The 23,006-nt window shown below is 34.3% G+C and overlaps 2 protein-coding genes across 2 annotated transcripts; both read right to left on the bottom strand.

The window, feature by feature from the left end:
- Positions 1-11,041: 11,041 nt before the first annotated feature.
- Positions 11,042-12,550, bottom strand: LOC121317375 (C-X-C motif chemokine 11-1-like). The gene is made up of 4 exons (XM_041253236.1): positions 12,438-12,550; positions 12,030-12,156; positions 11,822-11,908; positions 11,042-11,582 (listed from the first exon to the last, which is right to left on the bottom strand). The coding sequence occupies exons 1-4, from the start codon at positions 12,490-12,492 to the stop codon at positions 11,570-11,572; spliced, it is 282 nt and encodes a 93-aa protein (XP_041109170.1). The 5' UTR covers positions 12,493-12,550; the 3' UTR covers positions 11,042-11,569.
- Positions 12,551-17,900: 5,350 nt separating this feature from the next.
- Positions 17,901-19,261, bottom strand: LOC121317366 (C-X-C motif chemokine 11-1-like). Its single transcript, XM_041253225.1, has 4 exons — positions 19,149-19,261; positions 18,741-18,867; positions 18,532-18,618; positions 17,901-18,341 (listed from the first exon to the last, which is right to left on the bottom strand). The coding sequence occupies exons 1-4, from the start codon at positions 19,201-19,203 to the stop codon at positions 18,329-18,331; spliced, it is 282 nt and encodes a 93-aa protein (XP_041109159.1). The 5' UTR covers positions 19,204-19,261; the 3' UTR covers positions 17,901-18,328.
- Between the last annotated feature and the right edge of the window lie 3,745 nt (positions 19,262-23,006).

Below are 23,006 nucleotides of genomic sequence, written 5' to 3'. Positions count from 1 at the left end.
TTGTCTTGAGCACTGAACCAGTGAAAGGTGAAAAGGTCCTTCTGTTTGTATTGTTTTCATGGGGGTTGCCATTCGTGACATTCATTGTTATGGCAGAAATTCAAGACAGAGAGGGAAAGTCCTGTTTTACCACTTCAGATTCCCTTTCTACAACGACACTTGATTTATAAGAAATATCCAAGCATTCAAATAAATCCCAAGTATCACTTCTTCTTATTAACGTGATGCAAGTAGTTTTCATTTCTGCAAAGACCTGGTGTCTGACTTAAAAGAATCATACATGCTTTTTAATAAACCCTATGTATATTATATATAGTTTTCATCATTTTAAGGAATGTTTTGTAAATGCCCTGTGTTCATGTTTTTAAATAAAATACAATATGAATCTAAGGTAAACTTCGATCTCTTTCTTTGCAGTTGCAGCCCAATATAAACATCTATGTGTGTACTTTGTTGAGAGAAGGAGCAGTCTGAATGTCAATGCATTCTTAGATGTGATCATGGTAGTGGGTGTTGGAGTGGTTTTGGTTGATAGTATCTTTCATCATTTTGTACACAGATGAGTTTCATGCAGCATTCAGCCTGGTCAGTTCCTCAGTTGCATCCCAGATGACACCTGTTGCCAGCAAGTGTATTGCAATTAGTGTCATTGGGAAACACATTCACAAACACTGCTGCATGCGATGCCAGGCTGTGCAGCTGCAGATACTGTCTGTAAAAATTAGCTTTGGGAAACTCTCGAGCAACAATAATGAAGAGGTGCATCTACTAACTTTTATCGGGGTGCACATGCTTGACCTGACCAGAAAGAATGAAGACACTAATCTGGCACCGCAGCCAAAGATGCAAACAGTGCCACCAAGCATTGGGATAGATCAGAGTTGCCCAAAGCAGTTCATAATTCTGAAAAAAAGTTATTTCAAGTGATCCTGGAAGATAGAAAACAGCACAGCAAGATCTAATCTTACAGGTATTTTTATAACTTATATGGCTGTGATATTGGTGCTTTATTTATTTGTTTAATGCATACACCAAACCTCTAGAAGGTCTTGTTGAGGTTTCACCTGCTGATCAGCCCATTTAAAAAGGAACATTATCCCATTTGAATGGGCCAGTAGGTAACCTATTACATACTACAGGTCAATGTAAATTATTCAAAGGGTTGACTTTATAGTAACCTCCTCAGTCCTGTTGAATGAAAACATGTTTCTTTGAAATACTGTTTAAATTACAAATATGCTCCTTTCTACAGAAAAGCTCCACTACGGGGTGAGTAAAATAGAGCTAGGAGACACAAGTGGATTGATTACAGGTATGTAGAGATAACTTTTCTGTTACCAAAAGTATGTGTTTTGATTTATTTCTCTCATTTTCTGCCACCATGTGTGACTAGAACGTCACTACAACATCACTGGCTGAGAGCATAATCATCTTCTTCAACAAAATGATTCATTTGATATATGAGCATTTAAAGCTTTAATGTCAAAACATAAATCAGAATTATGTACTCTGTGTATGGTGATACTGATATGATGTAACATATTCTAATTTATCTTATGTTGAGCTTTATTCTATGTTTACATTAAAAAATGTTGTTTTTTTATAGTTCAGTCTTTGTCATGTACTTCCAATTGACTCAGATGAATATCACATCCAATCTAAGTATAAATCCAATCCAAAACTATTGACACCTTTGCACGGCCCTAGCATCATGGCAGAGTAAATAGATACAACTACTGGACTAGCACATATGGCAAATATATACCTCTTATTGAGCTATAACCATACCTAAAACAGCTGGAAGGAAACACCCACTGGCTTATAATGTTTATACTGTAAAAAGCTGATAGTTTCCATTTTAACTACAAACAACTACAAGAGTATGAGACAGATAAGTCTTGAATGTATGCATTAGGGTAACCAGCAACTTAGCATTACAGTAAATACAAATGGATTGGAATGTGTAAATATGTTCTTACATGACATTAATGTTACTGCTTATGGCTGCTATAGATTGAAAAAGTTATAGGACTTGAAATGGTTTCCTAGCACTACTTTGATATAGCATCAATGTTACATCTTTAAATGATTTAAAAACAAAAAAAAAAGATTTGTCTGAAATATATTTATATGATCTCTGCCTGCTCACACATCAAGGTTGGTGGTGTCATCTGACAATGTTCAATACAAATTAACACCATTCACAATGTATCGGCAACCACCCTTATTATAAAGCGACAAGTCAAGACAACATAAACATGTAATTTTATATAACCTAACAGGAGCTTTTCAAAACACTAATAGCATAGTAATACAAAAATAAACTTCAGCACAAGGTACAAAATTATTATTTTCATGCACTGAATAAAATACCCCCTACTTTTTTTTTTTTTTTTTTTTTTTTTTTTAACTCACTAAACATGCATGGTGTGCTTTTATGCTATACTGTTTTTTATTCATTGTAGTAGGGAGTGGTACAGATACAAAATTGCATTAAAATAAATTGTCAACAAAGACATTATAAAAACATACAGTATCTGTGTATGCAGATATGAATGCATCTTCTGTATTCTGATCAACCTTACAACCAATAGCTGCAAACAACAAGAAAGCAACAAAGGATGGCTGTGGAGCTCTGTTGGCAGAAAGTCAAGAAAGAGTGGGAATTTCCAGTTTCTCCTCTTCGGTCTCATTGTCTACAGACAACTGATTTAGAAGAAATGCTGAGTCAAAGTTTAAGTCCAAAGTGTCATTTCTTTTTTTTAAACAGAATCCAAGTTTTTAATTTCTGCAAAGACTGAGCTAAATCCTCACATACACATTTATTGATGTATCAGCAACATTTTATTTTTCTAAATCATGAACATTGGGAAGGCTGTATTCATAGACATGTACTTCAGCTCTATGGAGTGTAAGGGCTCAAACAGGGCCTTTGTGAAAGCCTCTAGTGCAATATTAAGGCTTCATTCGGGGAGAACAGTCCTCCTAAGAGGGCGTAATCGTCATGCGTCTTTAAGGAAATGGGTTGGCCTAAAACTGCACACCCAGAGACATAGAATCTCCGTGAGCATGATAAGTAGACATAGCCGCTAGATACACCTTCAAGGTGGAAGGTGACCTTCCAGCATCAAGCAGTTCTTGTAGAAACTACAAAATGACTGGCATAAGGCAAGAGATGGGGTCATAGTTCCCAGCCAGACACCAAGCTTGAAAATACTACCACTTATAGGTATATAAAGACTTAGTGGAGTCCGCCCTAGCGCTCTGCATTGTAAACACAATTGCATCTGATAGCCCTAGGGCTAACCAGTGGTCCCTTTCAGAGGCCTGACCCATAGTTGGAACCTGCCCGGCTCCTGGTGCCAAAGAGAGCCTTTTCCCTGACTGAGGAGATCCAAGTGAAGTGCAACAGCTGGCACAGGGTCAAAAACCATATTCCCCTGGACCACTTGGGAGCCACTAGGAGAACTGACACTTTCTCTAACCTGACTTCTTCGAGAAAAGCCGGGAGCAACGGTATAGGCAGGAAGCATACAAAAACGCCTTGGGGCATTCGTGCACTAGGGGATCTACGCCAAATGGACCGCCTAAGTGGTGGAGGGAGTACTACAGGGGGTTCCCAAATGCGCGGCTCCATCTGAGGGTGGAGTTGCCATTCCGACGGATGCGGGCCACTCCTGGAGAGGAGGGCCGCCGCTCAGTTCACTGTTCCGGGAATTTGAATCGCCTGTAGGGACAGAAGGTTCCTCTGCGTCCATATCAATAGCTTGAAAGCTATGTGATGCAACCCCGGGGACCGTAGGCCTCCCTGGTGGTTGACATACTCCACCACTGTTGTGCTGTCTGTCCGAATCAGCACATGTGTACCGCTCTGCACTGGGAGGAAGTGGTGGAGAACAAGGGATACCGCTTGCACCTCCAGCATGTTTATGTGCAGGGATGTCCAGTGGTCCGACCAGGATCTGTGTACCCCTCTGCTTTCCCAGACTGCTCCCCAACCCAGGTTGGAAGTGTCTGTTGTCACCACTTGGCAGTTCAATACTACTCCCATTTGCACGCATTTGTGCAGGTGAGAGGGAACCCTCCCCCAGCGTAGGGCTTCTGAGCATGCGTAAGACACAGTCAGCCGACGGTGGCTGTCGCGTTTGGCATTGAGGTGAAATGCATTGAATCACGCTTGAGCAGTACATGCGAAGCAGACCCAGCTGAATGGCCGAGATAGCTGCAGCCATCAGACCCAGTAGTTTTTTTGACACAATCTGAGGGTGACCTACAATCCCTGTCGAAATAAGGAGAGGCAACCTTGGATAGTTGCAACTCTGTCGCTCGACAGATATGCACACAACGTAGTGGAGTCTAGGCCGCTGAAAAGACAGAAAGGCAAAAAGGACTTGGTCTTTTTTAAGTCGTTGTTTCCAGGAAAGGGGCAAGCCATCTTTCAGCACGAATGCAAGGGAAATACAACCTACTTGAATCAACTCGAGAAGCTCTTTTTCTATCAACAAGCTCAGCTCAACACAGAGGTCTTACCGTACCCTTGAAAAGGAAAAAGAGGAGGATCTTCCTGTGTGATGGTTTTGTTCTCTTGGTGGAAAGGACCGAGTGCGTTAACCCTGGAAGGGGCCTTTCGGCAGCTCTGGTATAGAGAACTCAGCAATACCTACCCGAAGGGCAGGAATATCCCATACCTAATGTAGTGATGGTTGTCTTTGAATTGAAAGGGAACCATGTGACAGGGTAGCAGAGGATTGACGTTCCCAGACCAGACAGCTGACACCGTCAGGTACTTGTGTGTGTGTGTGTGTGTGTGTGTGTCTATATATATATATATATATATATATATATATATATATATATATATATATATATATATATATATATATATATATATATATAGATATAGACACACACACACAAAGAAAATGTTTACTTCTGCTTTTCGTTTTCGTTTCTTTACCTCTCTTTTTTTACCCCCCCCTCTCTCTCTTTCTCTTCTCTCAATATTTATCAAAATTTCTTGGGTTTTTATTTATTTATTTATTTATTTAAGACAAATTGATTGTCTGTTTCCAGTTTAAGTTTGCAAAAAAAAAAAAAAAAAAAAAAAAAAACAATGTTTAGTTAATGGTAAATGTATCACTGTATGACAATAGGAAAACACCCATCACATCACAACTGATTGCACCTACCAAAATCTCACAGTGCACCACTTTCAATGGGACAACGTACTGCTTTCTAACATTACACAGGTCACGTTTTGGTTTTGGTACGCATACCTCATTGTGACGATGTACCGCTTTATAACACTAAACCGGTTCGTGCCCAGTCTTCGCCCTGTTACACAATGCACATCTTACATTCAAATGAGAACATGTTTGATTAAAAAACAAATCTGAAGAACTTGAGTTAAAATGAATATGCGAGCTTCCACAAATTATAGTTAATATGCTGAAGTCATCAGCCAAAATGTCTGTCTACATGCTTTACAGCAGTTTCACCTGAGAATTTCTCATTGTCTGAAGTTATGAATGATTTATTTATTTGCAAAATGACAGTAGTATGTTTGGTCGTGCTGCAGTTCACTGAAGAACACCTCAGTCTTTAAAACCATGACTCAACAAGAGGCTAGATAGCATTGAAAGTACAGTGAGTTTGTGTTCCCTAGGTAAACATGATCTTTATCAACAGTAATCCCAAGTTGTGTCAAAGGCTGAGATTGTAACCCTAATGTAATGTATTGTAAATTACATACTGTTTACATTCATATTTCTTGCAAAGGTTTAATCTGTTACAAAACTTTGTAATGATACTGAATAGTGAAGACCTTAAAGCACAGATTGTTTATTGTACAGTATGTTTGGGTTTATTTGGCTTGAGGGATTAGAAAATGAATTAATGCTTTCCAGCAATGTGTAAAAGAATGAAAGTACTCAGATGACACACAATTAGTTTAAAATTCAATAATTTACTTTTCATATTATAACTGTACAAAACCACAAGCATATACACAGGGTAATACACATATCATAACTACCAACATTTCAAAAACAGTACACATTTCAGAATGTGCATTATATACAGTGCATTTCAGAATGTACTATATAATATATATATATATATATAGATATATCTATATATATATATTTATTATTATATATATATATGCACCTTTGGGCATTACAAATACAACATTCATTTTCTTGCTCATAAGTCTTTCTTTACTGACAAACAATACAAGTAATTGTACACTGTGCTTTACATTTGACATCAGTTCTGTCCGAGAAACAGACATGACATACAGTATGCTGGGATTTAAAGGTAATTGAATAATTTACATAAATAGTTTGTTATTTGATTTGCACGAAACAAATACATGATACATTCAGTAACAAAGACAAACTCTTTAATAGTACTTTCAAAATAATAATGTGTACTCCTGTATTTACAAATAAAATATATAAATAATAACTACAACTGACTGTATTATTTGTGCTATCGTATCCAAACATTCAAAGGAAATAATGCCCATAAAAAATGTTCAAAGTAAACATTGTAAACAGGTTTAAGGTGTGCCGATGTTTCTAGTGGTTTGGCTGGCCTTTATTTTCGGGTTTTCATGTCCTTCGTTGCATATAAGTTTACTTTGAAGACCTAAATAACAGATTAAGAAAGTTAAAAAACAAAAAAAGCACAAATCGACAAAACATACTTTTCTTGTATTAGTACATTCCTAGAGTCAAGCAAAATGTGACACTTTGATTGAGAAATCGATTTATACAGTCCAGCTGGTCAAATGACTGACTATTAATTAAATTAAAAATACCTTTTGCATAATTGTATCTTTATCTGTTTTATTATGCACTGTACTCTATTCATGTTAAATCCTGGTAGTGCAATGCTTTACAGTAAGTACATTTGTTATTTGCATATTTCAGTAACTACTTTAAAATGCACAATGTATATTTGATAGAATTGACATATGTAACATATATAACCATTTTTATAAATGTCATATATTAAAATTGTATACCTTTTCCTTAATGTGTTGACCAGATTCTGCACAAACTTAGACTGGGGATTCAGGCATCTCTGTTCTGCTGTACCCTTCAGTGTCACACTATCAAAAAACAAAAGTTTTACAAAGTGCTAGAACACAAAAAACGTAACATTTCTCAATATTGGATTATTTTTTAAACAACGACTAAACACTAATTCACAATGTCACGTAATTGTTTTCTTAAACAAAGGAAAAAGAAAAAATACAAAGCTATTCACATAATCTCTAGCCTGTCACACATTGGGCTTTTTGGTATCACTTCTAACTTCTCAATGTTTCTTCGACGCACAAAGTCATCCCCATTCTTAAGGCAAAAGCATCGGCCCTTTTCATACAGAGAAGTACCTGATGAACACAAAGAACAGAAATGAAGCTTTTGAAATACTGTGGGCAAAGAACAACTTAAATAACCACCACATTATTACAAATAGTTCAAACTATCATGGCCACATGTGCCTTTGAATATGTGTAATTCCCCAGAGACAGCAGTGTTTTAGACAAATAAACGGTGGCTGTGTTTGGATACCCTGACAGTGCGATAAACCTGTTCCTCACATACAGTTTACATTAAAAAATGCAATGGAATCTGCAATACTGTATATTGTTAGCATTATTACTATCTGATAATCTTTTACAGTGCAATTATGATTGTTATATTATCAAGAAATATTGTATTATCTGCTTTTATTAAACCTATCAATGGCATAAAACCAAACCTCAATACAAACAGTTGTACAATGACATTTTGGTCAGGTCATTTGATGACCTTTTATTTTATTTTTAGTTTTTTTTTTTTTTTACTATGGATTTAACAAAAAAACACGATTCTTTAAATTCAAAACTTGTCCTGTTCTTGAATGAGTTCTAGTGCTTACTTTCCACAGCGGCACACAACACAAAAGAAATAAAGAAGAGGGTTGCAGTGGAGTTCATTGTGGTTTTGTTCAAATGTGTTTTTTTTGTTTTGTTTTTTTGTTATCTGTACTCAGATGTCTTGAGTCAATTTAAGCGTGGTACTTGTTAAAAAGTGTCGTTCAATATATTCTGTCTAGAAGTGCTCAGTATCCAATGAGTGAAATGCTGGCAAGGAGCCTGTATCTTGGGAAGTTCCCTCACAAAGGGGTTTCCTTTTCATAAAGTGAATCTTTTAGAAGAAATTGCAAGGTTTTAAAAGAAATCCAGCGTTTTGCTGACTACCAGAAACATAAGTCACAAATACTGTACCATAAGATTTCATTAGACCTAATTTTATGGGCTAATTTCTTAGCAGAAATCATTTTTCTACACAAAGCAGGAGTGTAACTCAATGCATCCAAATATGAAGTTACTGTAATTACTGTAATTGAATATGTTTTTAATATATTGCATACCCATACACATTGGCTGAGACCACAGTTTGTAATATGTTGTTCATTACCATATTTATTTACTTATTTTGGACAGCTTTGTTGATATTTTTAGCAGTTTAGTAATAATTCAGATTTGTGTTGATGCAATATCTCATGTTTAGCTTACTGTGCTCTTACAAATGTACAAACGTAAGCATTTGAAAGGCAGCATGTACGTACCATGTTGTAATAAACAGTGTTTAACCTTTTGTAAAGTGAAAATAATGTTTTGTAAGCTCTTTTTACACTGATAATTATTACTGTAGTTGAATCCAAGACTGTTATGCATATACATTGAATAAGCCACCTTTTCTGTTTTGCCATCATTCTGCATAATTAGTTTACACAAGCATATTCATTAATGGAAAGATTTCTTTACCACCATGTTTAAAAAATAAAAAACAGAAACAAATAAGGTCTTGCTGTCCATTATGTGAATACATTCTAAAATGGTGTAAACGTTTTATTCATTTATTTGTTTTACACAGGATTAAGTTTTTTCTAAACAAATTAATTATCAATCAGGTTCAGTTGGAAGTTCTGTTGGTTGAAATTATACAAATAAGAGCTTTTAGTCCTTCCTCTCTCTCTCTCTCTCTCTCTCTCTCTCTCTCTCTCTCTCTCTCTGCCTATAAACCTCTTTCAGTATGTCTGTGACATAACAATAGTGAAATAATGAAACTGCATGGTAAGATCAAAACAATAACTGGTAATCTGGGTCTGGATTTAAATATTCCACAAGTATACACTTACAGTGCCTATAGAAAGTCTACATCCCCTTTCAAAATTTGAACCTTTTGTTGCTTTATAGCCTAGAATTTTAATACATTAAAATATATATATATATTTTTTCATTTATCAACACATCCTACTCCACAACTTCCAAGTGAAAAATATATTCTAGAAATGTGTAGAAAATGAATTAAAAATAAAAACTGAAATAGCTTGGTTGGATAAGTGTCCACCCCCCTTGTAATAGCAATCCTAAATTAGCTCAGGTGTAAACAACCGCCTTCAAAATCACACACCAAGTTAAGTGGCTTCCACCTGTGTTAAATTATAGTGATTCACATGATTTCAGGATAATTCAGCAGTTGCTGTAGGTTCCCTCTGCTAGGTAGTGCATTTCAAAGCAAAGACTCAACCATGAGCACCAAAGTACTTTCAAAAGAACTCAGGGACAAAGTTGTTGAAAGGCAAAGATCAGGAGATGGGTATAAAAAATATCAAAGACCTTGAATATCCCTTGGAGCAAGGTCAAGAAGATTATTAAGTGGAAGGTGTATGGCACCACCAAGACCCTGCCTAGATCAGGTCGTCCCTCTAAATTAGATGACCGGCCAAGAAGGAGACTGATCCGAGAGGCTAATGGCAACTTTGCAAGAGCTGCAGGCTTTTATGGCCAAGACTGGTCAAAGTGTGTATGTGACAACAATATCCCAAGCTCTCCACAAATCTGGCCTGTATGGTAGGGTGGCAAGAAGGAAGCCATTACTCAAAAAAACCCACCTTGAATCCTGTTTGAAGTATGCAAAAATCATTCAGGAGATTCTGAAGCCATGTGGCAAAAAGTTTTGTGGTCTGATGAAACTAAAATGGAACTTTTTGGCCTAAATGCAAAGCGTCATTTTTGGCACAAACCCAAACAGTGCATCACCCAAAGAACACCATCCCTACTGTGAAGCATGGTGGTGGCAGCATCATGTAATGAGGATGTTTCTCAAATCCTTGAGGAAAACCTGCTGCCCTCTGCAAGAAAGCTGAAACTGGGACAGAAGTTCACCTTTCAGCATGACAACGACCCAAAGGACACAGCCAAGGCTACACTGGAGTGGCTAAGGAACAAAAAGGTAAATGTCGTTGAGTGCCCCAGTCAGAGCCCCGACCTAAATTCAATCTAAAATTTGTGGCATGACTTGAAGATTGCTGTCCAACGCTCCCCAAAGAACTTGAAAGAGCTTGAACAGTTTTGTAAAGAAGAATGGTTAAATATTGCCAAATCTACATGTGCAAAGTTGGTAGAGACCTATCCCAACAGACTCACAGCTGTCATTGCTGCCAAAGGTGCTTCCACTAAGTATTAACTCAGGGGGTGGAGACTTATCCAATTATGATCTTTCAGTTTTATATTTTTAATATATAGTTTTTTTCTCAATAAAAACTTTTTTCCCACTAACAGTGTGGAGTATGGTGTGTAGATAAGTGGAAATAATTCCTTTAAAGAATGAAATTAAGGCACTAACACAACAAAATGTGAAAAAAGTTCAAGGGGGTGTAGACTTTCTATAGGCACTGTAAATTGATTGCTTTTCAAATAGAACTCCTGCAATGTAGTGGACAATTATGCAGGTAATTGACCTTTGTGTAAACCCAAACCACTGTGGCATTCAAATGAACACATATACAATAAAGCTGAGAACTCTTGATTTGACAGACACATACTCTGTTATCCGAACAACACCCTAGTAACCCTTCATGTTGTGGTCAATACTTTTCTACAACATAGAGGTAACCGCTGGTATTTACAGTACAGTACTGTACAGTACAAGAAAGAAAGAAAGAAAGAAACAAACAAACAAAGGTATTTGGCCCAATATCTTTTAAAACCCTAATTTATTTGAACTTAAAGGGTACAACAAAAAACATGAATATCTTCAAACAATAACTTATCAAAGTCAATATTAAAAAAAATTGTACAGAATATTTTACAATGTATACAATAAATGTTTGGTTATAGATCAAATATATAGTAAATATTTTCACACCCAGATTTACAACATGTTCAACATTTGGGATTCAGACTTCTGAAATGATTACAGTCATTTAAAAAAATGATACCTATGTGTACAAATAACAGTTAAGATTTTTTTTTCTTCAATTTTATAAATAACACAATATTTGTACATATCTGCAAAACACAGAAAAACAAGTTAAATGTTCATTTCTCATTTATAAGGTCTATCCAGATATTTACATAAGGAAATATACATTATTCAGAGTGGAAGAGGAAGGGTAACAAGTAGTTTCTAAGAATCTTGGAGGGCTGTTTGGTCCTTGTTATGGGGTCTTCGAAAAAAAAATTGAAAATCGTTGAGGTTGTTTCTTCTCTTATTGATGTTAAAGTCTACTGCTGGGTCCTAAAACATAAAGTATTTTTGTGAATAGTACAAATCAAAGTGACATCGCGCTATCTTTAATTATTATTTACCTGGTGTAAAAACAATAAAATAAGCTGGTGAGAAACAGTAAAACAATTCAAGCAACTGAATGCAATGGAAAAAAAATATTGATCTACATTTTGTGACAGTTGCTTTGAATAAAAGATATTTAGATTGTTCTATTTGAATATATACATGACTATTTTACATAAAAATACCTTATCTTTGCATTCTTAATGAAATTCTGTGCAAACTTAGATTTGGGATTCAGGCATCTCAGTTCTTCACTGTTCTTCAGTGTAACACTGGGGGGGGGGGGGAAAGTTTCCACGTCATTTAAAATAACCTAATAATTGACTTTTAAAAAAACATGATCTCAATGACCTTTCTATAGCAGAAAAAAAACAGACAGATTGGGATACTTACATAATCTCCAAGTTGCCACAGGTCGTTGATGCAGGAATCACATCTAACTTCTCAATGAGTCTTGGTTGAATAAAGTTGACACCGTCTCCAAGGCAATGGCAACGACCCTTGCCAGGCATTGGAGATCCTAAAAAGTAAAATGGATTTAAATGTGATGATAGTTACTGTAATCATGGAAACAGTGCTTAAATTGCAGAAGCAAAAGCAACTGTGTACATTTATATAGCAGTTGCTGTTGAATTTCTACAAAATAAAAATATAAGTCAAAATATGTACAAAAATGAATACATTTAATATTTATTTGTTATAGAATTAGATTAGGTTTGATTATTAATTAGATTATTGCATGAATAAAAAAAAGCTTCTGAAGCTGAACTCCTTTGCTGTGTATTGAGTTCCAATGCTTACCTTCAATTGCTGCACAGAACAAGACAGCAAGGCACAGGATGGCTGCTGAGTTCATTGTTTTAGTCTTGTAATGTTTCTGTTGGTTTTTCAGGAGGAGGTTGTTCTCTTGATAGTTCAAGTGAAGTGCTGATGGAAAGGTGCATGAATGTACAGTATTTATACCATTTCCACAGCCTAACAAGCCACTGACATTCTGTCAACAAGCCAAGAAAAAAGGGAATTTCCCTTTGTGATCTTAAAGAAGGAGCTTCTCTTTCCACAAAACATGGCTCGTTTCTGGGAAATAACTGACTGAAATAAAAGTGCATTGTCTGGAGAAATAGAAAGTCTTTGATGTAATCAATTTTTGTAATAAATAACAAATAATAAAGTTTATTTTCATATGATTTGACCAGTGTCTTGCATAATGCTAGGTAATGATACCATAACATTTACCTGAGCAATATTACTACACTTAAAATTACTGTTTTTCATAAATACGTTTTAATCCCTGGATTTTGCATGCCATTGATAAAATCTAAAAATAAAACAAACAAAAAAAGTTACATAATGTGGTTATTTTATACATTTGTCAGTGTAAATATATTGAACATTGTAATATATCACTTTGTTTTTAAATAGGGCTTATGGTTCCTCAGTTCAATAAAATTACCAAATATTTTTGCAGGACTAATTAGTGTTAGAGAATATGTATTTGAATCAGGCAGATTATTTTTAAAATAGCAGTGCACAATTTACTTTTGTATTGTTTAATGGCATATATTTACCCTCTAATAAGACACTGCTTAAAACAAAGCGTACACACTGGTAGTCATAATAGCATAACAATTCCCTTATTCTTGACATTTTTGTGAAGATACTCGTAACCGTATTGATTTGTTTTTTTATTTATCTTGAGTTACAAATACAATGCATTCACTGCACTGAAATAAATATTAGCTTCTTATTTTATAACCATTATTTGATGGTAAAAGTAATTATGAATGAATAAGAATTGTAAGGTGACACAATAGTCATTGCTTAACTGTTGGCACACTGGCAGCTGGAATCTCCCTACTTTATCACAAAAGGTGTGGAGCTGGTACTGGGACCTCTTATAGACACAGCTGTAAAAGCATGGAATTTCTAGGAAAAGCAGCTGTCCAGTTTAATTTGCGGAATTCCTCTTAGTCCAGCTGTTATAGTCCAGTTCAGATATCACAATATACATTTAAACACTTACTAATCGAGTCAGAGAACAAATTACATGCAGTAGCATTTTTGTCATTCAGTCAATAGTTAATAACTAATTTCTTAGCTTTTAAAAAAAGCTAGAATGCAAATATGTTATTTATTTCTGTTCCTAACATGCGATTACTTGTTTCCATGCAATTTATGCAAAAAAAAAAAAAAAAATCAGTTGGTTCCTAAATTCTAAAGAAACAAACAACTTTGGAAGATGAGAGTACAATGCATAGTAGATTAGTTATTTCTTAACAGTTTTGAAACATTATTAACGGATGTATTTTATTTGCACTGGTTTAGTAACACTAGTCTGATATACTGCATGCAAAAAAGCAGATTTTTTTAAAAAATTAAAATGTGAATAATGAGCAGTGGAAGCTGAAACTGAGCAGTGAACAGGAATATCCTGTTACGTTTAGCCCTAAAAATATTAGTGGAGATGGTAGGATGTGGAATATGCATTTCATTCATAAAACAATAATACCTGATAGACAGGGAATTGCTATAGATTGCAACCAGTTTATAGCAGGAATTGGCCAAACCGGTCCCTGGTAATTCCCATTGTGGAGGGTGTTGTGATTGTATGTCAATATATTTCTGCTTTACTTGTATTTGTTATCTATTTTAGGTTTTGTATTCTTCTGAAGAGATGTAGTATCACTGACATTACCGGCATGTTAACAGGGATTTCATACCTGTGAACACAGTGTCTACCCTGTTGCATTCTGTATGAATTAGATAATATCAGCGTTACTCTCAACCACTCCACTTGGCTGGAAATGAGCAGGTGATTTATTTCAAGTTTCTTAACAGCCCCTTTCATGTTAGTGCTAGGAGGCATGGTGTATTATAATAACTGAAATAATTGCACCATGTTCTTTAGTTTGTACTGTCCCTAAGCCAAGTATTAAAGCTACAATGCAATCTTAAGGTATTTGTAGAAACCACTTGATTTCCAGGAAGTACATCTGTTCTGTTTAACTTTGTTTTTTATTCGTTGCACATTCATATAGCTGAGTCATCCTTTTACAACCATAGTGACTATCGATAGTTTGATGAATGAGGATCCATTTAAAAAAAGGGAGGTTATCTACCGAACTACTATGGTCTGTTTCTGCTAACACAGCCTTCACCAAATCCTTTGTTGAGGGTTTAGACTACTGTACATATCATACCAGGAAAGTTTCTGTATAACAATAACCATTTTCAAAAACTGATCAACCATTTCTTTACATACACTTCCAGATCATAGTTTGGGGCACTTTTGCTGACTAACAGAAACATAATGATGCAATGTCAATTTGGCGCATAAGTCACAAATACTGTAGCGTACAATTTCATAAAAAAAATCAGTTCTACTTTTCTGGGCTGATTTCTTCCCAGAAATCATTTTTCTACACAAAGGGCCTCATTTACGAAGCATTTGCCGCACGCAAAACATGATTATTGTGTGCAGCATTAAGTACAGTGGAACATACCTCTGGACGGGCAGAATGTTGGGGTGTGAAATGGAAATGTTACATAACACATTACAGGGCACACTGCTGTTAACCAGAGCCTCTGATATGCCAGCTTGTCTTTCATATGATCAGGAAGGAAGACCTGTGTATTTAGTTTTATACATTGAATTAAGCATTTTGTTCAACGGTCTTCAATATAAAACTAACAATTGCCACATATTGCTAATTTTAGAATCAAAATGACCTCTTTATTAGGGTGAAAAGGGTAAATATTTTCATGAGTAAGGCCTTTAAATGATTCAATTGTATCAAATTAAAATTAGCATGGTTCAACAACCTACCATACCAATTTTGGTGAGAATAGGATGATCAAGGGTACATTTAGAGCTTTTTATTTCCACAATTTGTATGTTTTCCATGCATAATTTTATTGTTTGAACCAAGTTTTACAAAAACTGTACCACCATGGCACAATACAACAGGGCTTATCTTGATCTGGAGAAAGTTAGCGTTAAAATGATACATGTTGTAGCCGTGTGCCAATGTAAAATGATACATGTTGTAGCCGTGTGTGCCAATGTAAAATGATATATGTTGCAGCCATGTGTCAATGTAAAATGATACATATTGTAGCCGTGTGCCAATGTAAAATGATACATGTTGTAGCTGTGTGCCAATGTAAAATGATACATGTTGCAGCCGTGTGTCAATATAAAATGATACATGTTGCAGCCATGTGTCAATGTAAAATGATACATGTTGTAGCCATGTGGCCAGTGGGTCCATTAAGTCACTTTGAAATGTGCCCCATCTGCTCAGCTATGAATAATCGAGCTCCACTTCAAACTGTTCAGACCTGCCAACCTTTTCAGAAAGTTGCTGCTGACATCACTGAACTTCCAATAACTCCAACGGGTAATAGGTGCATCTTGGTCATTCACTAAGTACATAAATCTGTATCCATTGAGGGATCAGCGTGCCGCTGTCATAGGAAATAAGTCGACCTGGAAATAAGTTGATTGCTCAAGCGCAGTAATGCAAAAGTAGGCAAAAGTAAGGTGGGGCAACAGTTTGATTAAAGGGGAGGTTCACTGCATGGTTTTATCTGAGTGTTTTATTTGCAAGACTGTGTATGGTCGCGGAGATTTATTTATATATTAAATGATTTTACATAACAAAATGTTGTCAGTCTTTAATCAAAATTAAAATGTTTCAATCTAATGCTGCATCCATAATATTAGTATGACAAGGTCGTATTTTTACATTTTAATATTTGCATAGCTGTAACTTACAGTTTAGACGTGACAAAACGCAGGCCTACCACTGCCAGTTAAAAAAATAGTATATAAAGTACATTGCTTTGTCTTGAGCATTAACATTTATTGTTACAAATACAATTATGTTTATTTAAAAAGGTTCTAGGTTTAGGATTGTGGTTTTTAAATTAGGATATGGTGAAGAAAATTAACCACAAATAGGGAGACAAAAGTTTTGCGTTTTTTTTTAGAAAGGAATTGTGTCATGTTCTCGGGTTAAGAATAAAAAAAAAATCTCATGTTGTTTGCACACAATACATTAACATAAATGCCATATTCTGCATAAACGTGACAATTGTATTCCTTGCAGTAATATATAGTATTACTAAGGGATAAGATTTGTACTATGTTAAAAAAGAACCCTGTCAAATCCTCTGTAGATAGGACAAATACAGAAATGAAAAATGCATGCCTAGGTAGGTATGATTGCTCGTTATGTCTTACATGGTTGTTGCACTATGAGAATTTACAATTTTTAAAATCATGCTGATATGCAGTAGCCTACATATACTGTATGGTCTCTCTTTCTTACAATAGCTATCTTGGTTGGTATTGAGCTACAGGTATTTACCACGGTTTAGCAAAGATGTTAACTCTTTAGTTTTTAACTAATTAATCTATTGTTTCTTCTGAAACTTTTAATTGAAATACACGCATTATGATAACAAGTCTGCTGTTTGTTTTTCGTCCTAATTATACAAAGTACTGTAAATAAATGAAACAACAACAAAGCACATAATACAAAATAACAATAGTAGTACTGTATAAGCAACATTTTTCAAGTACATTATGTGATTAGTGTGCGCTGTGGCCTAGTTCGTAATCATAGCATGGAGCTCAATTTTTTCCGTGAGTGAAACTCATGCTTTAAAATGTCCATACAGTAGTGGTTCCCAAAACAAGAACACCTTCAGAAATGCAAAATAATGCTAAATATGTAACCTATTTATTGTACTATTTCATGTATTCTGCACTTTCCACTGTATTATACTATTTTATGTATTGTGCACTTTCCACTGTATTTAGTGTACTATTTCATGTACTATGCTACAAGCATGTATTATGCACTTTCCACTGTATTCAGTGTACTATGTATTATGATACTATCATGTATTATGTACTTTTCACTGTATATCATGTATTATGCATTTCTCTATTTGAATTATTATGGATTTTCTTGTATTTGTTGCATCTTGTAAAGCATTTTGTGATGGTGTTCCGCTATGAAAGGCGCTATATAAAATCAAGATTGATTGATTGATATTTTGCTAGTTAACATTTGTTACACAAACAGAAATACACATTAATATCACAGGCTACTTACAAATTTCATTTTAAATGATGTATTTGTTGCTAATTTGTATTACAGCAATATTCATATTCCCTTATCTAGCACCATACTGTTGAAAATGTTACTAGAAATGCAAAAAGTAGTATTAATATTCTAAAAAACTGCTGTTTATTTGAACTTATAAGGTTGAACAAAGAACATGAATATCCTCAAACAATAACTTATTTACAAAAAATTGTACAGAACATTTTACAATTTATACAATAAATGTTTAGTCATAGATAAAAGATACAGTACATATTTTCACACCCAGATTTACAACATGCTCAACATTTGAAATTCAGAAATTACCCATTTTCAGCCATTTAAAAAAAATTCTCTCTCAAATATATGTACACAAATAACAGTTAAGACATTTTTTATGTTTGAAATAACACAATATTTGTACATATCTACATTGGTTTAAGTTTTGTTATTTAAAACACAGAACAAACAAGTTCAACATTCACAAATATTTCTCATTTATAAGGTATCTGGGAGGGCTGTTTGGTCTTTGTTCTGGGGTCTTTGAGGTTGTTCTTCTCTTGTTGATGTTAAAGTCTACTGCTCGGACCTAAAACATAACATATTTTTGTGATTAATAACAGTAAAATAAGCTGGTGAGAAACAGTAAAGCAATTCAAGGAACTGAATGCAATACAAAAAAAATCAAAACATTTATCTACATTTTCTGACAGTTGCTTAACTTTGAATAAAAAAATATTTAGAGTGTTTTATTTGAATATATACATAAAAAAAAATACCTTTTCTTTGCATTCTTAATGAAATTCTGTGCAAACTTAGATTTGGGATTCAGGCATCTCAGCTCTCCACTGTTCTTCAGTGTAACACTGGGGGGGGGGAAAAAAAAGTTTACACGTCATTTAAAATAACCTAATAATTGACTTTTAAAAAAACATGATCTCAATGACCTTTGTATAGCAGAGAAAAACAGACAGATTGGGATACTTACATAATCTCCAAGTTGCCACAGGTCGTTGATGCAGGAATCACATCTAACTTCTCAATGAGTCTTGGTTGAATAAAGTTGACACCGTCTCCAAGGCAATGGCAACGACCCTTGCCAGGCATTGGAGATCCTAAAAAGTAAAATGGATTTAAATGTGATGATAGTTACTGTAATCATGGAAACAGTGCTTAAATTGCAGAAGCAAAAGCAACTGTGTACATTTATATAGCAGTTGCTGTTGAATTTCTACAAAATAAAAATATAAGTCAAAATATGTACAAAAATGAATACATTTAATATTTATTTGTTATAGAATTAGATTAGGTTTGATTATTAATTAGATTATTGCATGAATAAAAAAAAGCTTCTGAAGCTGAACTCCTTTGCTGTGTATTGAGTTCCAATGCTTACCTTCAATTGCTGCACAGAACAAGACAGCAAGGCACAGGATGGCTGCTGAGTTCATTGTTTTAGTCTTGTAATGTTTCTGTTGGTTTTTCAGGAGGAGGTTGTTCTCTTGATAGTTCAAGTGAAGTGCTGATGGAAAGGTGCATGAATGTACAGTATTTATACCATTTCCACAGCCTAACAAGCCACTGACATTCTGTCAACAAGCCAAGAAAAAAGGGAATTTCCCTTTGTGATCTTAAAGAAGGAGCTTCTCTTTCCACAAAACATGGCTCGTTTCTGGGAAATAACTGACTGAAATAAAAGTGCATTGTCTGGAGAAATAGAAAGTCTTTGATGTAATCAATTTTTTTGTAATAAATAACAAATAATGCAAGTTTATTTTCATATGATTTGACCAGTGTCTTGCATAATGCTAGGTAATGATACCATAACATTTACCTGTGCAATATTACTATACTTAAAATTACTGTTTTTCATAAATACGTTTTAATCCCTGGATTTTGCATGCCATTGATAAAATCTAAAAATAAAACAAACAAAAAAACCCATCAAAGATGATGATTATTATTATTATTATTATTATTATTATTATTATTATTATTATTATTATTATTATTATTATTATTATTATTATTATTATTATTATTTATTATTTATTTATTTATTTATTTTTAAGTTACATAATTTGATTATTTTATACATTTGTCAGTGTAAATATATTGAACATTGTAATATATCACTTTGTTTTATAATGGGGCGTACTTGAAAGTACAATGCACAGTAGTTGAGTTATTTCTTACCAGTCTTGAAACATTATTAACAGATATATTTTTATTTACACTTGTTTAGTAACACTAGTCTGATATACTGCTTGGTTGAAGTTAAAAACTATTTTTAATGTTAAAAAAAAACAACTTCCCTGACGGGTGCAATAAAGTCAACAGGAAGTATTCCTATTTCAGTATTCCTCCTTCCAGCCATATGTGTTACCATTTATTTTAAACGGCTATCATTTGCACGCTGTGCAAAATTTTTATTTATTGATTGAATTCTTGTTTTAGGGAATGGAAATGTACCATTTCATGGTGGTACACAAATGGACAATGAGAATGACCTAATTCCTGTTTTCATATATTTTGGACTTGGAAATTCCCTGTCTAGCTGTGCTAGACTGGCTGTAAAAGTATTCTCAGACAGTAACCTGATGGGCTATATTTTATATATTGCAGTGTTATTTATTATAAGTCACATGAGCTGCAATAACAAAATCTGAAGTCAAAGTCAGTCACCGAACAAAGGTTAAAAACTGATATTTGCAGTTAAGAAACCACCCCCAGGGCAAGTCACTCATCTAAGGCACTCACTCCAATTGCACAGTGGCTATTTCATTTCCTTTCTGAATTCCTAAAAACTGCAACAAAATTATTTTTAGTACTTCTATTACGAGTAAATGCAGATATTCATGTCTAGTTTAATAGTACAATATTTGGAGTATGTCTTCATTTCTCAAAAAAAACACTTCTCATACAAAAATGGCATATCTACAAAAGGGAGCCCTGCAAGATACAAAGTAAAAGTAAAACAAGCTTCAATAACCACAAGAATATGTGAGCTATGAATCATACACAAGATGGAAATCTCTAAGAATTTGAAAAAAGCCTTGACCTTAAATACATAAAAGGGAAATGTCTGGTTTTACTTACAGTGTCATACTTTGTTAGCAGTATTTCGTTGTTTTCAATTTCTTTTTTTCGTTATTAAAAATGACAAGGGCTTTAAAATGTGTTATTGTTAATTAATAAATAAATAAATAACATGTACAAGACTATAATACATTTGTCATATAATTCAATTTGTAAAACAAGAACATGTAAACATATAGACCATAACAAATAGCCTAGCCCTTTTTTTTCATGTGATATTATTATCAATCTTAATGCTTCTACTTTTTCTAAAGCATCAAATGAGCCACATGTTGGCTCAATGGAAAGTAAAAACAGCAGTGACTTTGAATCTGTTATGTGTGGTCTGACTGGATGAAATGTCTTTTTTTTTATGTTTATTTACATGCATTCAGCATTGTGATATTTCCAATTCCCCCCAAGCTATTTGAAATCCATGGAAGTTCCAGTGTATGTAAGATAATCACAATGCAAGCAGAGTGGCACACGACCTTTGAATCTGTGGCCTATTACTACAGCATTTCTTTTATTGCACCTTTTGAACGTAGTTCTTGTGTAATTGCTTATGTTGTTACGTATGTGTTATAAGCAATGTGTAGTGTAACGGCTTTACAACTGTAACATGAGCAAACAGAGAAAGAACAATCTTCCAACTCATTTGAATTGCTCGTCAAATTAAATTATTTGAGCTCTGCTGGTTTTGAAAATGCTAATTACTGTTGCAAATCCTATCATTCATTTAGATAGAAAAACAGAAAGCCAGAGGAAAACTAGCAAATACAGACATAAAAAGTACATTTTAAACAGTATTTATTGAGCGTAATGGGAAACATACTAAGTCCAACCCCCCAAAAAATTATTCTTACCAAAGCAGAAGAACAATGCATTACATACATTGATATTAGTGCATGGTATTAAGATAGATAATAACTGGTATTGGTATTGGTACATGGTGTTATGATAGATAATAACTGGTTTTGGTATTAGTGCATGGTATTATGATAGATAATAACTGGTTTTAGTATTAGTGCATGGTGTTATGATAGATAATAACTGGTTTTGGTATTAGTGCATGGTATTATGATAGATAATAACTGGTTTTGGTATTAGTGCATGGTATTATGATAGATAATAACTGGTTTTGGTATTAGTGCATGGTGTTATGATAGATAATAACTGGTTTTGGTATTAGTGCATGGTGTTATGATAGATAATAACTAGTTTTGGTATTAGTGCATGGTGTTATGATAGATAATAACTGGTTTTGGTATTAGTGCATGGTGTTATGATAGATAATAACTGGTTTTGGTATTAGTGCATGGTGTTATGATAGATAATAACTGGTTTTGGTATTAGTGCATGGTATTATGATAGATAATAACTGGTTTTGGTATTAGTGCATGGTGTTATGATAGATAATAACTGGTTTTGGTATTAGTGCATGGTGTTATGATAGATAATAACTGGTTTTGGTATTAGTGCATGGTGTTATGATAGATAATAACTGGTTTTGGTATTAGTGCATGGTATTATGATAGATAATAACTGGTTTTGGTATTAGTGCATGGTGTTATGATAGATAATAACTGGTTTTGGTATTAGTGCATGGTGTTATGATAGATAATAACTGGTTTTGGTATTAGTGCATGGTGTTATGATAGATAATAACTGGTTTTAGTATTAGTGCATGGTGTTATGATAGATAATAACTGTATTGGTACATGGTATTAAGATAGAAATTCCAGAGAATGAAGGGGGCCGATTGTTTCTTCCTCTGAGAGTGGGACGCCAACTTCTGAAAACACACTCTTAAGATTAGTAATTGCTTCTGCTGGTGGATTTGATGGAGGGGAGATAAATAAAAAATCATCAAGCAGGTGAAGCAGAAATGGAACATGGTAGGCATTGAGCATAATGCTTCAGACAGAGTGTCAAATATCTTCCGGCTGCTGCGGCAGCCAAAAGTTAATTGAGTGGCAAAGTAAAACTTTCCTTCCCAACATATACCAAACAGATGACAAAGAGAAGGATGGATTGGCATTACTTTAAATGCATTTGATGTATCTGTTTTTGCTAGCCAGGAATCACGACCTGCTAATTTAATTGAGTGAATTGCATCTGAAATAGTAATGTAATGAAGAGAAAATTGATCTTGAGGAATAACCGAGTTGATACT

Source organism: Polyodon spathula, chromosome 1, assembly GCF_017654505.1.
Source record: "Polyodon spathula isolate WHYD16114869_AA chromosome 1, ASM1765450v1, whole genome shotgun sequence".
Lineage (NCBI taxonomy): Eukaryota > Metazoa > Chordata > Actinopteri > Acipenseriformes > Polyodontidae > Polyodon > Polyodon spathula.
This window is presented reverse-complemented; position numbering and strand designations above follow the sequence as displayed.

What these genes read in the sequence shown, in the direction of transcription:
- LOC121317366 (XM_041253225.1), bottom strand. Translation starts at nt 19,203, where the DNA reads ATGAACTCAGCAGCCATCCTGTGCCTTGCTGTCTTGTTCTGTGCAGCA. An exon ending in GTTCTGTGCAGCAATTGAAG is followed by an intron (nt 18,868 to 19,148) that starts GTAAGCATTGGA and finishes TTTACTTTTTAG; the next exon opens with GATCTCCAATGCCTGGCAAG. An exon ending in TGTGGCAACTTGGAGATTAT is followed by an intron (nt 18,619 to 18,740) that starts GTAAGTATCCCA and finishes CCCCCCCCCCAG; the next exon opens with TGTTACACTGAAGAACAGTG.
- LOC121317375 (XM_041253236.1), bottom strand. Translation starts at nt 12,492, where the DNA reads ATGAACTCAGCAGCCATCCTGTGCCTTGCTGTCTTGTTCTGTGCAGCA. An exon ending in GTTCTGTGCAGCAATTGAAG is followed by an intron (nt 12,157 to 12,437) that starts GTAAGCATTGGA and finishes TTTACTTTTTAG; the next exon opens with GATCTCCAATGCCTGGCAAG. An exon ending in TGTGGCAACTTGGAGATTAT is followed by an intron (nt 11,909 to 12,029) that starts GTAAGTATCCCA and finishes CCCCCCCCCCAG; the next exon opens with TGTTACACTGAAGAACAGTG.